The sequence below is a fragment of the Pelobates fuscus genome, chromosome 1 (genome assembly GCF_036172605.1).
Source record: "Pelobates fuscus isolate aPelFus1 chromosome 1, aPelFus1.pri, whole genome shotgun sequence".
NCBI classification, from domain to species: Eukaryota; Metazoa; Chordata; class Amphibia; order Anura; family Pelobatidae; genus Pelobates; species Pelobates fuscus.
This window is the reverse complement of record NC_086317.1, coordinates 128,399,697-128,417,817: the sequence shown is the minus strand read 5'-3', so window position 1 is coordinate 128,417,817 and position 18,121 is coordinate 128,399,697. Positions and strand designations below refer to the sequence as shown.

At 39.0% G+C, this 18,121-nt stretch overlaps 1 protein-coding gene across 1 annotated transcript in view; it reads left to right on the top strand.

Moving 5' to 3' along the window:
- The first annotated feature begins 268 nt into the window (after positions 1 to 268).
- The window catches only part of SYT6 (synaptotagmin 6), a 420,157-nt gene continuing 402,304 nt past the window's right edge, over positions 269 to 18,121 (top strand). The window contains exon 1 of the mRNA XM_063450305.1: positions 269 to 474. Within this exon, the coding sequence (XP_063306375.1) occupies positions 315 to 474 (160 nt within the window). The 5' untranslated portion in view covers positions 269 to 314. The remainder of the gene's footprint in view (positions 475 to 18,121) is intronic.

Sequence of the window (18,121 nt, the reverse complement as noted above, 5' to 3'; positions counted from 1 at the left end):
ATTTAATGTAGTAGGAGGATCTCGGGGCTAGATCCGCCTCAACAGTAAATGAGATCTCACATCTCAAGCAATAAGACAATCAGACTCTCTGTGAACTCCAGTGAAGGGTTTAATACCTGTGTTCTCTACGGATGCTACAACCACATAGTGCAGTTTTTACCTTTTGTATTCCTGTTAGATGTATGTCTTTATAATATGAACTGTTGATTTTTTTTTTTGTTGTTGTTATTATTTTATTTTTATTTTACTCCTGCTGGGGTTGGAGAAACAGAGAGAGAGGAGAAGCGAGAAGAGAGAAGGATGCAGTGTGGGAAATGAATACGGCAACAGGAGAAAATGCAAACTTGTGTCACAAGGCAGTCCACATTGTCCGAGATCTTTGCAATAAGCAGGTGGCTGGTTTGGAGCTAGGAACTTGCAGAGAGTTTTTTTTGCTGCTGCCATCGGACCAGAAGCTTCCCATATCTGAACCAGGTACCCATTTCTTATGCATGCCTTATAAGTGTCAACGCAGCCCCATGTGGCATCAATTTAAGCTGGTGATGGAGTTGATATATATCACTAATGACAACAATGGGCAGTCACGGTATGGACTACATATCCCATGATGCTCAGCCAGCTGATCTGGTCTACAGTAGATGGGTTGCCACGGTTTTAGTCATCAATGATACATGTCAACTGGAACCAGCAAGGGTTAGTGGATTTTAAATAAATGCTCAGTGTATTCCCAAAAACTACTTAAAGAAGAATGATCTTGTCTTCATATTGAAGTATCTTTTTAACAATTGACTGTTGTGACTGAAAGTCGTTTGCAACTGTGATGAGATATTTTTCTATGCTGTGTGATCTTTTACTCTAAAAAAGTGTTCATCACTACATACTATGTTAGCGTCTTTTCTGAAAGAGACAATTCTAACAATGGTATCTAATAAGGCAGAAAATCAAGCTTTCATAATGAGTAAGGATAATATACACCCACTGAATGTTAAGTAACCAACAGGAAAGTGAAGGGGTAAGGCAAGAAACACAATATCTGCTGCCCCCCACAGTTCAGGTCTTGGGGTTCTCACAATACTGAATATTGGTACGGATTGGGACTGCTACATTATACGTGCATCTGACATTACCTCTGTTTGTTCCGGCTACAGCTTTTGTAACCTCAGACTTATCTGACTTGTGTTTAACACTTTGACTGCTGGAATGGAGATCTAAACAATCCATTGCTGTTTTTTGTTTGTTTGTTTGTTTGTTTGTGTTATGTTTTTATTACAGATTGCTCCCCAATATGGCATTATCTGAGTTAATTATAGAAACCTGTTTTCTAACATGCTTTGAATCCACATTTGATGTTTTATCATGACTTGTGTCAAATGTATGCCCAAAGAGTTAAATCATACAGTGATAAAGGAAAAGGATATAGGTTGTTCACTAAACGAGTGACATTTCTTATAACGCTCAGTATACATATAGTGGGAAATTATATTGTATAACGCTCAGTATACATATAGTGGGAAATCAATATTCCAGAATTGACCTCTTGTCATTCTTAGTTACTATCCCTATTTTTGTTCTTAATATGCATGTAAATAGCCAAATAATTCTGCAATCCTGTGTATTTGAAACATATAAGAACACAGAGAAGATATTCCACTTGGAAATTCATCTTTGATGAATTTCATTACCATAGAGATCAGCAACTGAAAAATTATCGTAAAAATTAATGATGTGTGGGGAAAAATAACTTGATAATGGCCATTGCAATTTTCCTTATTTGCACCTTTATTGTAAAAAAACCAATATAGTGGAAATAATTGCTCTACTATGATGCATTGTAAATAAAAGTGCATAGGGGAAACATCACTAACACAAAATTGTATGTTGAAATGATATATTACTGTGTATTTTGACTGTGTGGTCAGGCAATGTGATAGTTCCAGCTTCTGAATAAATTTATGCAGTTAACTATCTACTAGCTTTTTGATTATTACATTACTATTATTTCTAAATGCAAAAAGCATTAATTATGTGCAAAACTTTAATGTTTTGGTTTGTGTGCCCACTCAAAATCAGCTAAGTATAATCACCTGTTTTGAGTGTCATGTGACAATTATGCAATATGAATTAACTGTGTACTTACAGCACATACATTGTATAGGATATTTATTTGTTGCATATTTCCTATATTCATTTTAAATAGGACAGTTCTCCAAAATATTGTTAGCATTGGCAATTTCAGATACATTTAGGAAGAGCAAGAGTACCAAAATCTTATTTGACGTTCTGATGGAAGGTTAAAGGAACACTCCTGACACCATAACCACTATAGCTTGCTGTAAAGGTTATGGTGCCAGACAATGCTCCCCACTTCCTTTACTCCCTATGGAAAGCCAGAAACTTCTAAGTAGGACCTTCCATTTGCTCTCTAGAGCTAAGCCATGGAATGCAGATCTAGCTTGCTCATTGGCTGAGAACATCAGCTTTTTGCTCTCAGCCAATAAGATAAGTCCTACATCACAGGGCTTAGCACATATATAGAAAGTTGCTAGCTCTCCATAGGGAGTAGTGCAGGCAGGGAGCAGCACAAGGCAAACCTAAAGGTAAGAAGTTTGTTCTAAAATGGTCTGATTCCTTACAATGGGGGCATCATTGAACTCCTGCAAGCTGTAGTGGTTATGGTTCTTGGAGTGTTCCTTCAAAGCAAACTGGACTCCAGCAAAAGTAGAACTGCTGAAGACACACCATAGTGGTGTGTTTGTGCAAGCATGTGAATACACATGCATGCATGAAAGCAAGTGTGCGTGCTGGTCCAGTGAACCTTTACAAATAAGGTTAAAGGGACACTATAGGCACCAAAACAACTTTAGCTTAATAAGCAGTTTCGTTGTATAGTTACATAGTTACATAGCTGAAAAAAGACTAGCATCCATCAAGTTCAGCCTTCCTCACATTTGTTTCTAGCTGTTGATCCAAAAGAAGGCAAAAATAAATCCAGTTAAAAGCACTTCCAATTTTGCAACAAACTAGCAAAAAATTCCTTCCTCATCCCAGAATGGCAGTTAGATTAATCCTTGCATCAAGAAGCTACATTGAAAAATTATATCCTTGAATATTCTGTTTTTGCAAGTTGCCGTTTGAACATCTGTATGGACTCTGATAAAACCACTTCTTCAGGCAGAGAATTGCACATCCTTATTGTTCTTACAGTAAAAAAAACCTTTCCTTTGCCTTAGACGAAATCTTCTTTCTTCCAGTCTAAATGCATGACCTCGTGTCCTATGTAAAGTCCGGTTTGTGAATAGATTTCCACACAATGGTTTGTATTGGTCCCGGATATATTTGTATAATGTTATCATATCCTCTCTGAAGCGACGTTTTTCTAAACTAAATAGGTTTAAATGTGTTAACCTTTCTTCATAGCTGTTATGTTACATTCCTTTTATCAATTTTGTAGCCTTCCTCTGCACTTTTTCTAGTGCCATAATATCCTTCTTTAGAACAGGTGCCCAACATTGCACATCATATTCAAGATGTGGTCTTACCAGTGATTTATAAAGAGGCAAAATGATATTCTCATCCCGAGAATGAATGCCCTTTTTAATGCATGACAATACCTTACTGGCCTTAGCCACTGCTGATTGACATTGCACATTGTTGCATAGTGTGTTGTCTATAACAATTCCCAAGTCCCTTTTGTGTGTTGTTATCCCTTATTCGCTTCCATTAAGGGTATAGATCCCCTGACGTTGTAGTGCTCGGTTTTCTGCCATTTAGGAGTTAAATCAATTTTGTTTCTGTTTATGCAGCCCTTGCCACACCTCCCCTGACCTGACTCATATACAGCATGCATGAAAAAACTGTTTCATTTTTAATCAGATGTTAACTTTATCAGTTTTTACCTCCTGCAGGGTCTAGAAGACTATTGACACAGCAAGAGATATTGATTTCTAAATTAAACAGAATGTACACTAAAGAAAGTTTAACCCCTTAAGGACACATGATATGTGTGACATGTCATTATTCCCTTCTATTCCAGACGTTTGGTCCTTAAGGGGTTAAACATTAGATGTCTCTTTTAGGTAATCTGTGCAAGTTGCATGCAGGAATGTGTGACTAAGGCTGTATAGGCCATGAGATTAACCCCTTAAGGACACCTGACATGTCATGATTCCCTTTTATTCCAGAAGTTTGGTCCTTAAGGGGTTAAACTCCTAAATGGCCTAAATGGCATAAAATTGAGCAGCGAGACTGCAGAGGCATGATCTATACACCCAAACTGCTTCATTAAGCTAAAGCTGCTTTGGTGCCTATAGTATCCCTAACAAGCTTTCAATTTTTTTTGTATAAGGACTATTATATAGTGGTCTCAATATTTGAAATTCGAATGAGTTAGGATGGTGGCTCTTATATGTATGTTACTACTTTCCAAAATAGTGAACAAATATTTTTAACCCTTTGCTAGCAGACATGGCAGTGATATGCTGTCATTGATTAGAGCAATTACTTATAGTTTGCTATTTGTGCTATACACATGGCAAACTTGAATTGCTAGCATTCACATATTTTGGACATTTATTAAAATCATATTTTTGCACAGCCAAACACCTCGGTCTTCCCAACATATAACTAGAGTTTGTGGATAACGAGTGTCTGACTCACATTTGAAAAGTTAGGCAGTACTAGCATCTAGAGTGATAATGATACTAAGTCATGTTTGGTTATTTTTATATGAATAATAATACATGGTATTTTTATATGTGTACTTTACAAAAAAAAACAACCTTTTTTTAGGTGTAGTGTAGCAGTGTAGGATTTAGGTAAGCCCATTACCTATTTACAGCTTATAGATTTCAAACAAAATATTTTTATTTCTTGCATACCAGCCAACAGTCCTGAGTTTGGGTTCCTGCCCTGCCATCCTGGGTAATACTCTTTATGTACTCATATGGGGGCATTAGGGAATTGTCCCCATAAAGTGTAGCGTAAGCACTGTACAGAGTGGTCTATGTAGAGAGATATGTGCATCTCTAATTAGGAAACATTTATTTTGTTGCCAAATGTACAGTGTTGTCCACCGATGTAATGTTGTTGGATCCTCTTTTTTTGAATGGTGCCTTATTTTTTTTTATGCTAGAGTGTTCGTCACATACCATATATGTCCCTCTCCTTTTTAAAGAACATACACAACAAAACATAAAGACTGTAAACTTACCGGTAATCCAGAGCACTCAGCACGATGAGATCATCCATCTGAAACAACTTTGATTCAATTCATGACTTCTCATTGAGAAGAATTGAGAATGTACTGTGCATGCATTGCATGACAATCAACGCACTCCACCAGTTGGATGCTTCTCATACACAAATGTTGCCATGCCGAACGTAAAAGTTTTCAAATACTGGAAGTGTTCATGAGTAAATGCCTCTAGTGACTATCTAAAAGACAACGACTAAAGGCATCCTTAGTGACAAATGTAAATATTGACATTTCTCAAAAACAGCAATGCTTATACATGTCAGACTTCACAGGTCAAGGTCTTTAAGCACCATAACCACTGCATCTTAATATAGTGCTTATGGTGCTTAGTGTCCCTTTAATTTTGTTTTGTTTTTATTATCGGGAAACACTTGAAAGTGCTGCACAGCAGTATGCAGAATCCACATGCTCGTGGATAAAGGTTTGTTCCATGATGTCTTGCATCTGGTGCCCTCAGCAAGTGCAGTGTGAAAGGATCATTAGGCAAGCTAGATGTGCTCCCAAACTCCAGTCAGGGCATTCAATCCTCAGGCAGAACATGTTAACAGTGCTCTATGCAGTGCTCTGTGCGGTGCTGGCCAGTCAGCCTGAGGTGCTTTTTTTCAGAAAGGCTTTCCTTCATGTGACCCTTTTCACAGTTCCCGTCCTGATGCCATGGTATTACATATATATATATATACTGACCACAGAAAAAAAATAATAGCGCTCCCTGCATGATCCTGTGAGCAGGCCCTTTTCTGAATGGCCCGTCCATTACTGGCATCACCAGTATATGGGTCATGTCACAGGTGACACCCCCTCAGAGCCAGTGGTGTATCCTGGTTTTGTGCTGCCCTAGTCCCAGTGGATGCTGGGCGGGCGCGCGGCGCGCGAGGGAGCTGAGCAGACAGCTCAGAGGAAGTGCTCCCTCGCCAGCCGCCCGCACGCCTGCACGCCCGCCAGCGCCGCCCGCCAGCCCAGCATGTCAGTTAGCCGCAAGGCTAACAAGGCATTTGCCCTGGGCATTTGGAGGCAGCGTTTTTTGTCGCCCCCTGGAAAATGCAGCCCAAGGCAAATGCCTTGTTTGCCTCGCGGCTAAAACGTCCCTGCTCAGAGCCCCACCCACTCCGTCCCAATTCAGTACCTCCATTGTTTTGAGGTATGCGACAGCTCCAATCTGTATATTTGGATATTCTCCAAATGGAAATCAGTTGATAATTTGGTGATAAGTACTGCACTGACGCTAAATGCGTTTTACTTTGCTTTGCAGTTTGTGATGAATGGAGCACTTGATTGGCTGAAACTCCCTAACCAATTGCATTGGCTGTGTTTGGCAGTGGTAAAGAATGGCATGTAAAAGCAATGCACATTTTTAACACTTTGTTTGTACACAAGAAAGGGAAGGTGCACACAATACCAGTAAGGTGAAAACCAGCTCTGACACTTAAATGAAGGAACCCCTTAACCTTCACAACACAAATAAAACATGCAAGTAAAACAGAAATAAGTGGAGCTTAAGGTTTACCTTAATAAGCAGTAATATGATAACGGTGGACAAGGTCAAATTGCAATGATCTGTAAATTACAAACAAGCAAATCTAAGTGCAGATGATTATTACAGAAATAATTAGAAATGAATAATAACTGGGTAACTCACAAACATAGAGCCAATAATACACTTGGCTCAAATGGTTAGCGCCTCTGGACCTTCTAAGGTAGATCCAACACCCTCTTTTTGTCTCCTCTCGATCTCCTCCTCGTTAACTCAGTAAGCAGGGATGCAAAGGGAGAAACTCCAATTGAAGGTATAAACAAAAATTTATTTGAATAATCAATAAAAGATAAAAGAATAAAAATCGATATAATAATTCATGTAAAATCAGTCCAAAACGCGTTTCGCCAGTAACTGGCTTCCTCAGTTGGTATGATGGTTGCTGTGCTTTCTAGTTCTTTTATATACTCCTTAATTGTAAGATTGCCGGCATCTGCCGAACCGGAAATGAGCTGTGTGGAACGCATAAGTGATAGGCTGGAACGCACGTACACGCTGACGTGCGTGCGTTGATCATGTGGTCCGGCTGTTTTCCTTCCTTATTATTCGTGGAACGCAACATATGCGACAATCCGGATGTGGAACGCAGGTATTGCGTTCCACGAAGGGGAAGTAAGTGAACAATCCGGATGTGGAACGCAGGTATTGCGTTCCACGAAGGGGAAGTAAGTGAGACAGCCGATACTGAGGATCGTTGGCAGTGGAACGCATATGTTGCGTTCCACGAATAATAAGGAAGGAAAACAGCCGGACCACATGATCAACGCACGCACGTCAGCGTGTACGTGCGTTCCAGCCTATCACTTATGCGTTCCACACAGCTCATTTCCGGTTCGGCAGATGCCGGCAATCTTACAATTAAGGAGTATATAAAAGAACTAGAAAGCACAGCAACCATCATACCAACTGAGGAAGCCAGTTACTGGCGAAACGCGTTTTGGACTGATTTTACATGAATTATTATATCGATTTTTATTCTTTTATCTTTTATTGATTATTCAAATAAATTTTTGTTTATACCTTCAATTGGAGTTTCTCCCTTTGCATCCCTGCTTACTGAGTTAACGAGGAGGAGATCGAGAGGAGACAAAAAGAGGGTGTTGGATCTACCTTAGAAGGTCCAGAGGCGCTAACCATTTGAGCCAAGTGTATTATTGGCTCTATGTTTGTGAGTTACCCAGTTATTATTCATTTCTAATTATTTCTGTAATAATCATCTGCACTTAGATTTGCTTGTTTGTAATTTACAGATCATTGCAATTTGACCTTGTCCACCGTTATCATATTACTGCTTATTTTTAACACTTGTTTAGCTAAAATATGTGATTGCATAAGAATGCTTAAAAAAAAAAAAACACTCCAGGTACACACGTATGATAGGAACAATGTGGTGGTTAAGTTATAGTTGTTTATTAATTAATTAAAAAACTATTTTGAATATTTTTTACTCGTTTTGCTACATAAGCCCAGAATTTCTGTCCTTATTTTCAATCTACATACTTTACATTTTGCATAAAAAAACTGCTGTACATACGTGATGTCAGTACTGAGGTTTCCAGAAGCTTTACTTCAACTGTTCACTCTCTACTGGGGAAAAAAGTTTGCACAATCGCTTGCTGTGCCCATAATGAGATAAGCTCATCAGTGCTATAGAAAGTTAAGCATGCATCATTTGCTTCCTGGGTTGGTAAGGGTTCACTGCACAAACTTGCAATTTTAGTATCTTATTAATATTTTTAATGTATCGTTTGCATAAAATCTATCTGATCAGTAGGAATAATCAATACTACATTTAGCATGTTAGCCAACATTAGGAGAAAACATGCAGGACAGGTGTTTGGGCGAGTGTTGCCATGCTTCAATAGAACCACAGCAAAAGGGACTGCACTCTCTCATGTTCCTTTTATTTATTTATTTTTCTCCTCATTGGTGCTATCAGGACACAGAATTGCAAATCCCTTCTCTTCAATCCAAAATGAAAAATACGGATTTGGGCACTCAGGGTGGAATTCTGAAGTCTTTAATAGGATTTTAACACTGAGATAATGTTTTAGCCACACTATGTGGGCGTTTTAAAATTAACAACTTTGCTCGCGAGGCTCTTATATGTACAAACTCCAGTTACAATCAATAAATTTCAATAACTATAATTAAATTATTTTAAAAGTTGTTACCATAATCCTTTCTCTAGTTATGCCATTCTTGTCACTAATGATGAGATGAGGAGCGGATCCCAACAAAGCCATGGGTGTCTGCTTAAAAAAGGAGCACATATGGGCAGGCACTAGCGACACAGGTGCCTTGAGTTCAAGCATGTTGAATGATTAATGTGCTAAAGGGGATTTATCTTTGTGGTGCCCAGAAGAAGGACACCGGAAAGCAAAGCTTAAACAGCGACACAGGGGCCACAAATTGTTACTGTCCCTCCAAATCTGGGACTCCTCGGAGGTATGCTTTTAGTAATATCAATAACAGCAGGGAAGAGATTCCCATAACCCAGAATAATCCAGTTTACACCAATAATATCAAATATCTGCGAATAATTTAGTATCACCTTTTATTGATGCACATCTTTGTTAAGAGGTAGACAGCGTACCGAAAGTTTAGGAATGTATCTCCTTTGTTTAACAAAAAAGAGGTGTGACACTTCTACACAAAGACAATTTCTCACACAGCAATTTACTGACAAATGTAAAAGACATATGATGAGCAGTTGCTCATTATACTTGCAGAAGATGCCACTCGTTATTGTGTTATTTAATATAAGATGCAATAGGTATATAAAAGAGGTAATTGTACATAATGATGTAACTCAAATTATCTTCTCATTCAAACACGATAAGGAAAACAGGTACATACAAGGCGTGATAAATAAGAGTTTTTACAGATCATCTTTTATTTTTTCCATATTTTATTTTGCTACATAATTCCCTAGAGATAGCTACGAAAACTACCATTGTTGAGTGCAATCTTTTTTGTACACTCCGACATCTACATTTACTCAAGATCACTGTGTGCATTCTAACACTGGCCTTTATTCACTAAACACTAAATTCTTCTTACCGTGTTTCTCCGAAAATAAGACCGGGTCTTATATTAATTTTAGTCCCAAAAAACACACTAGGGCTTATTTTCAGGGTAGGGCTTATTTATTTACGGTACCGGTAATTAATCCACCCCCCCTTTAATAAATCCACCCCCCTCTAATTAATCCACCCCTCCTTTAATAAATCCACCCCTCCTTTAATAAATCCACCCCCCTTTAATAAATCCACCCCCTCTAATTAATCCACCCCCCTTTAATAAATCCACCCCCCTTTAATAAATCCACCACCCTTTAATAAATCCACCCCCCTTTAATAAATCCACCCCCTCTAATTAATCCACCTCTCCTTTAATAAATCCACCCCCTCTAATTAATCCACCCCTTTAATAAATCCACCCCCTCTAATTAATCCACCCCCTTTAATAAATCCACCCCCTCTAATTAATCCACCCCCCTTTAATAAATCCACCCCCTCTAATTAATCCACCCCTCCTTTAATAAATCCACCCCCCTTTAATAAATCCACCCCCTCTAATTAATCCACCCCTCTAATTAATCCACCCCCTTTAATAAATCCACCCCCTCTAATTAATCCACCCCCCTAATTAATCCACCACCCCTTTAATTAATCCACCTCTCCTTTAATTAATCCACCCCCCTCTAATTAATCCACCCCCTCTAATTAATCCACCACCCCTTTAATTAATCCACCCCCCTTTAATTAATCCACCCCCCCTTTAATTAATCCACCCCCCCTTTAATTAATTCACCCCCCCCCCCTTTAATTAATTAAGTCCCAGACATAAAACACCGGTATCTACTCACAGTTCAAAGAGTCCGGCCACTGGGTGCCTCACCGCCCGGAATGGATCCTTCCGCTGAAGATCCGTGAAGGCAGACTGACGGCGCTGCGCACGTCGTCATCACGCTGCGCACGTCGTCATCACGCTGCGCGATGCCGCAGCCCGCAACGCTCCTCCCCCTCCTCCTCATAGAAGAAGGAAGTCCCGCCGGCCCGCAAAGGTAAAATGCCTAGGTCTTATTTTCGGGGTAGGGCTTATATTGCAGCCCACCCCGAAAATTCAGCTAGGGCTTATTTTCGGGGTAGGTCTTATTTTCGGGGAAACACGGCATTATATTTTTTTTGTTGACATTCAAAAAATTTTTTATTAAGGCAAAGTATGGTACAATACAAGATAGTAAAAACAATGTTTCAACAGGTAAGCAAATGACATGTGCAGAACTGGTATAACACTAAATTATTTTGAACTGAAAGCGAAAATGCAATTTATGACTAAATGAGTTAGAGAATTTTTCTAAATCAGCTATTTTGTCAACATTTTGCTAGCTTGTTTTCAATTCACTGCAAGTGTTTGTTTAGTAAATAAGCCCCTGCACAACCGTATGGAAGGTTGACATATAAGGTTATTTTCTAAGGGGTCAAAACCTATTGTATAATGACTGGTTATTAACAGATGTAAAAAGTTTAAATGTCTCCAATAGAGATTTATAACAGAGGCTAAATGCTAAGTAACATCTGGTTTCCATGCTAGAGGATAAAAAATTAACGCCTATCGCAAACTGATTAAAATTTACTCTACTCTAAATGTACTATACTCTTTAAGGTATTTAACCTCTGTTTGTATTTATATAAAGCGCTACACCGTATTGGCTATTTGTTTATTTGTTGGGTATAGTTAGATAGGTTATACTTGGTGTTTTAGCAGCTTTATTGTAATAGATCTGGTCGGAGCACTTGCATTGTATATTGTATTTCATATACTGTATCTAGCGCCGGTATACCTTTTTTCTTTTCTTTTTCTGATTAAAATTTACACTTACTCATCTTGGTGTAAAATCTGAAAAAAAAAGGTTAATGACAACAAATGTTTAGTATACATTCTATATTAAAAAAGCAAAAAGAAAGTATATATTTGAGTATATTGAAGCACTATCTAGAATCCTGTAGAAAGTCAGGTGTATGCAATTACTTAAGGCAACGTGTTTAGACAGATGAAGTGCGCATGTGTACAACACTTTTTATAGTGTCCTATTAGGGTTGCTATGGCAATTAGTTGGAAAAGTTAAATTTTTGTTAATATCGAATTTGGAAAACGGTAAATGCTAACCGATGATCTTTGTCATTGGAGGCGGACGTGAGTTGCATGCAGACTTGAGTAGTGTGCAGGTGTTAAACATTTCAAAATTCTCTTGGCTGTTGGTATTGGCAATGCTTAAAGAGGCATTAAAGGCACCCAGTCCACTTAATTTCATTGAAATGGACTGTGTGCAGTGTCTCTGACCCCTTAACCCTGCAGCGAAAACATCTCGGTTTTAGAGAAACTGCAATGTTTTCATTGCAGTGTAAAGACTGGTTCTAGTGGCAGCACCTCCATTAGTGGCGCATCCTGCTGTTTCACAGAGTTAGCTCCGTGAAATGTCACTGGAAGTTAGCACACTTTGTATGACATTCATACAAAGCATGATGATTTCCATTGCCATTCCACGGAGTTAAAGTGTCTTAAAACTCTTCATTGGAAATCATTGATTCACTGCTTTCCAATAAGGAAGGCATAAGGCAGGCGCAGCACTCGCCATGCACGCGCGTTTGGTTCTACCTTGTGATAATGTCGAAGGAGGCAGAGACAGAGCTTGTGCTGAGAGGCCTGGAATAAAGTAAGTAAGTGTTTAAAGTGTTGTTTAACCCATTGAGTGCCCGTGGGAAGACACGAGGGCTGAGGGGCATGGGTAGTGATACCATGTCCACATATCATTTTCATGTGCTGTCAAAAATGAAATTATGAAATATGATGGAAAATATAAGATATGATGGGTATATAAACCCTAGGCTAGGGACACTGTTAGGAATACAGCTTTGTATTCCTAACACTATATTGTTCCTTTAACAACTGCTTTTTGTGAACAGATAGAAAAACAAGCACAATGTCAGATTTCTACACAACGCACAAATGCGGTAGATTTATTCCTGAAATACTTAAAGGACCACTATAGGCACCCAGACCACTTCAGCTCAATGAAGTGGTCTGGGTGCCAGGTCCCTCTAGTTTTAACCCTGCAGCTGAAAACATAGCAGTTTCAAAGAAACTGCTATGTTTCACTGAGGGTTAATCCAGCCTCTAGTGGCTGTCTCACTGACAACCGCTAGAGGCACTTCCGCGATTCTCACTGTGAAAATCACAGTGAGAAGATGCTGGACATCCATAGGAAAGCATTGAGTAATGCTTTCATTTGGGCTGTTTGAATGTGTGCGCGGCTCTTGCCGAGCATGCGCATTCGGATCTGACGTCGGTAGGGGGTGGAGAGATCCCCAGCACAGAGGTGCTGGAGAAAGGTGAGTGGCCGAAGGGGTTTTAACCCCTACAGCCCAGCGAAGGGGGGCCCTGAGGGTGGGGGGGACCTAATGACCCTATAGTGCCAGGAAAACAAGTTTGTTTTTTTGGCACTGTAGTGCTCCTTTAACAATTTAAGTGCCACGTGATCTGATAATTTCTGATTCTAGTTGTCCATGCTGAGATCAACACACCTAGCCTTGTTATAATCATGCATGTAAAATACACTGGTAAGAAATATTTTACATTTATACAGTGTTATTTTTTATTTTTTAACTGCCTTTTCACACCCTGCTAATGGCAGACATTTCTTTATCATGCAGAGCTAATAAATGCAGATATGGGACTATGACTTTCCAAGACTTGCAGTTTTGCCTGTGAGTTTTCTGAATTAGCATGGTGACTCCTGTAGTGAAACGCCATTAGCAAATGGATTTACATTTTAATTATATAACTGGTCAGATATTAAAGACATTATCGCATGACATTGTTATTGAAAGCTACTAGAATTAATTTTATAACACTTGTCATTTGTTACACAAAGCAGTAAAACCTAGATAAGTTACTTTAAAAGACAGTACTAAAAGACAGTACTATGTTATATAGGTTATGGAGAAAAATGTTTATGTTTGGAATGTAGTAGAATTGTGACACAATTGGTGTTTCTGCTTCTATGTAAAAATATTACCACCAGATATACATCCTTGCTCAGGAAAAATAGAGCAGTGAACGAATTGTTATATATTTATTTTGTCTCGTATTTTGTATAAAAAATTTGAGCAAAACTAATCATTTTATTGAACTGCAGTTTTCCATCTTCCTATATCGGGCATTATCGATACCGTAGAAATTATTTAAAAAAAAACTAAATATTTTAGAGTAAAAGTGTCTTATTGTGTTCTCATAAATAAAGATCATTTAGACCTTTTAATACATACAGTACACATACAACTGTAAAAAAAAGTGATCAAGACTGCACCTTACTTATACGTAACCCCATTGTTCATTAGTACTTTTTCTGTTAGACATAAAAAGCTGACTTATACAAAGAATATAATTTTTATAAATTATAAGTTCACTTAAAATATTTGAAGTACCACCGATGCACCCTGAACTGTACCTATTGAGCGTTCCTTGGCTTAACTCTATGAATGCAAGATGCATAAATCACACAATGCTTTGCTGACTCCCCACTGGCACACAGAGTTAATACGTGGTATAAAACATTTTCTTTTAATGTTTCCGACTAAGGCAATGAAAAGATGTTGGACCTAGGAACATACAAACCAATAAACACATTTTTACATATTCCACAACTGAGGGATTTGCAGAGTGATGTACAGATAATATACTAATGAACTGGAAAAGCCTTGTGGTTGACACTAGAGGGAAACACTTGATCACACACGAGCTATGCTGACTTCTATTGCTGCAGGTTTTGTTTGGAAAACATAACATATTGTGGATGCAGTATGTATAGAATGATTCCATTATACTGCTTGGTAGGAACTCTATGGCGGGTCTTAAAAGCAGATATTCATCTTCCACAAAGCATTTTATTAAACAGCTTCTAGGTTTTCTATTAGGGATCATGGTCAGTAATTAAGTAATTAAAGAGGTACTGTTCCAGAAATGTCTAGCTACAACAGAATACAATGGAAAATGTTCTTTCAACCACTGTAGATATTCCATGTCTGTTCAGCTTCACATTTAGGAAGAAAAGATTCCGCTAGTTATAGCCTTTATGACCTGTGAGCTGGCTGTAGTTTATGTTGTAACTCTGTATATCTCATATATTGCAATATTAATACATTGATAGTAACAAGCTACTTGTATTCAAAGGAACCAGTCACTGGGTATTTATCTACCAGCTCTGTGAGAGGGCTTTTGGCAAAGTACAATGCAGCTGTTCATTCTAAGCTTCCCTTTTTATGTCAAAATAAAATAAAGTAAAAAACTTGTGGCCATAGAACCTTTGCAGGTGTGCTATTGTCAACTCCAGCCGTGGAACTACTGGTGGTGCAGATGGTGTGACCACTCCTGGGATCACAGGCTTGTGGGGGCTCATTAGCTGGTCCTCACACTAAAGGCTTCCATGAAGGCATTATTTACCTTTTTTTCTGATCAGGGGCCTGGTTGAGTGCAGAAGCCCTTTAACAGTAAAGGGTAGATCTTTAGGGGGCAAAGTATCATGGGCGTTGTACAACAGTTGAGCATCTGCATTTTGGGCACTTCTGCTCTGTACTGGGGTTAAAAAACTTTTTTAGCACCCTTTTTTTCTACCACTGGTCATCTCACGTGTCTATAATAGATTTTTATGTATGTACTTTTTATTAAATAGGTGTATAGCCTGCAAGAGGTTAAGAGACACGGCAATGTTGTACACATATCCCACAAATTGCGGCTTTTTGAATGTCCATGCTGTATATACAATCCCTACTCTATTTATAAAACTTTGTTTGCTTTGTTATCAAAACTAAACTTAACTTCCCAAGAAGGGACAGTTCCTTCACACCAGTAAACACAATTGCATTTAAAAAGGTGAATGAAGTATAGGAGGTAACTGAAGACTTTTCACTTCCACTTTTTAGATGTTGGAGGCTCACACATGTTCAGGCATCAATAGACAAATTCTGTACGAGCATTTGTATACTTGTAATTTATTCCAGAATTGTCATACACACACATGTGCAATGCATATAGGTGATACTCGAAAAATTATTTCAGTAATGCAACGTAAAAGGGGGAAACCAATATATGAGATAGACGCATTACATGCAACCCAACATAGTTCAAGCCGTGATTTGTCATAAGTGCGATGATTATGGCTTATAGCTCATAAAAACCCCAAATCCACAATCTCCGTAAATTAGAATATTGTGAAAAGGTGCAATATTCCAGGCTCACAGTGTCCCACTCTAATCAGCTAAGTAAGCCATAACACCTGCAAAGGGTATATGAGCCTTTAAATGGTCTCTCAGTCTGGTTGAGTAGGAATCACAATCATTGGGAAGACTGCCGACCTGACAGTTGTGCAGAAAACCATCATTGACACCATCCATAAGGAGGGAAAGCCTCAAAAGGTAATTACGAAGGAAGTTGGATGTTCCCAAAGTGCGGTATCAAAGTACAATAATTGAAAGGTATGTGGAAGGGAAAAGTGTGGTAGAAAAAGGTTCACAAGCAGCAGGGATGACCGCAGCCTGGAGAGGATTTTCAGAAAAAGGCCATTCAAATGTGTTGGGGACTTTCACAAGGAGTGGACTGAGGCTGGACACAGACGGATCCTGGACATGGGCCTCAGATGTCGTATTCCTCTTGTCAAGCCGCTCCTGAACTACAAACAACATCAGAAGCGTCTTACCTGGGCTAAAGAAAAACAGACCCGGTCTGTTGCTCAGTGGTCCAAAGTCCTCTTTTCTGATCTCATTTGGAAACCAAGTTCCCAGAGTCTGGAGGAAGAATGGAGAGGTACACACTGCAAGATGCTTGAAGTCCAGTGTGAAGTTTCCACAGTCTGTGTTGATTTGGGGAGCCATGCCATCTGCTGGTGTTGGTCCACTGTGTTTCATTAAGTCCAGGGTCAACGCAGCCGTCTACCAGGAGATTTTGGAGCACTTCATGCTTCCTTCCGCAGACGAGCTATATGGGGATGCTGACTTCATTTTCCAGCAGGACTTGGCACCTGCCCACACTGCCAAAAGCACCAAAGCCTGGTTCAATGACCGTGGGCTTACTGTGCTTGATTGGCCAGCAAACTCGCCTGACCTGAACCCCATAGAGAATCTATGGGGCACTGACAAGAGAAAGATGAGAGACATGAGACTGAACAATGCAGAAGAGCTGAAGGCCGCTATTGAAGCATACTGGTCTTCCATAACAACTCAGCATTGCCACAGGCTGATAGCTTCCATGCCACGCCGCATTGAGGCAGTAATTGCTGCAAAAGGGGCCCAAACCAAGTACTGAGTCCATATGCATACTAATACTTTTCAGAGGTCCGATATTGTTCTATGTACACTTCTTGTTTTATTGATTGCATGTAATATTCTAATTTACTGAGTTTGTGGATTGGGGGTTTTCATGAGCTGTAAGCCATAATCATCGCACTTATGACAAATCACGGCTTGAACTATCTTGCTTTGCATGTAATGCGTCTATCTCATATATTAGTTTCCTCTTTTACGTTGCATTACTGAAATAAATGAACTTTTGCACGATATTCTAATTTTTCGAGTATCACATGTATAACACTGCAGGGCTTACATATCTTGTGTACTCGGCAAAGCATGTAAATTAAAATAGAATAAAATATCTAAAAAAAACATTTAAACGTATTTTAACATACCGTATTTATCGGCGTATTTCTCCCTGAAAATAGGGGGAAAATGATGGGTGCTTGTTATACGCCGATATACCATATTTACTTACCTGTCTTGAAGCGTGGGCCGGTGTTCAGCGCGCACCGCGGTACTGGAACTTCAATTTCAGGTTCCGGTTTCCGGCGGGGAAGCGTGCACATTTACACATGTGTCCTGATGAAAGCTCCGACCGGGAGCTGAAACGTTGACATCTTTGGATTCACCAAAATAAATCGGATGAACAAAGCCTAGAGTGCCGGTATTATTTTGATACTTCTATATACATATATTATTATTTTTTTAAATTGTGTGGAATATAATATATACTGTGCAAGTCTCTTTAGGTGATGCCTTAAATGCTTTATTTGAAGTATGAATATACAATAGATACCTTTTTAGGGTGATTTCATTGTTCATAAATATATTGGTGAGTCTGTTTTATGTGGTTAAAGGTATTGTACATTGATAAAGGGACAGGGGTCCTGAAATGTTTGTGATTTGGTGCTCTTCAATAAATGTATCCACTAGTAGCCGTTATCAAATAAATAGCAAATTGTGCTTTGGCTACATTTTTGTTTT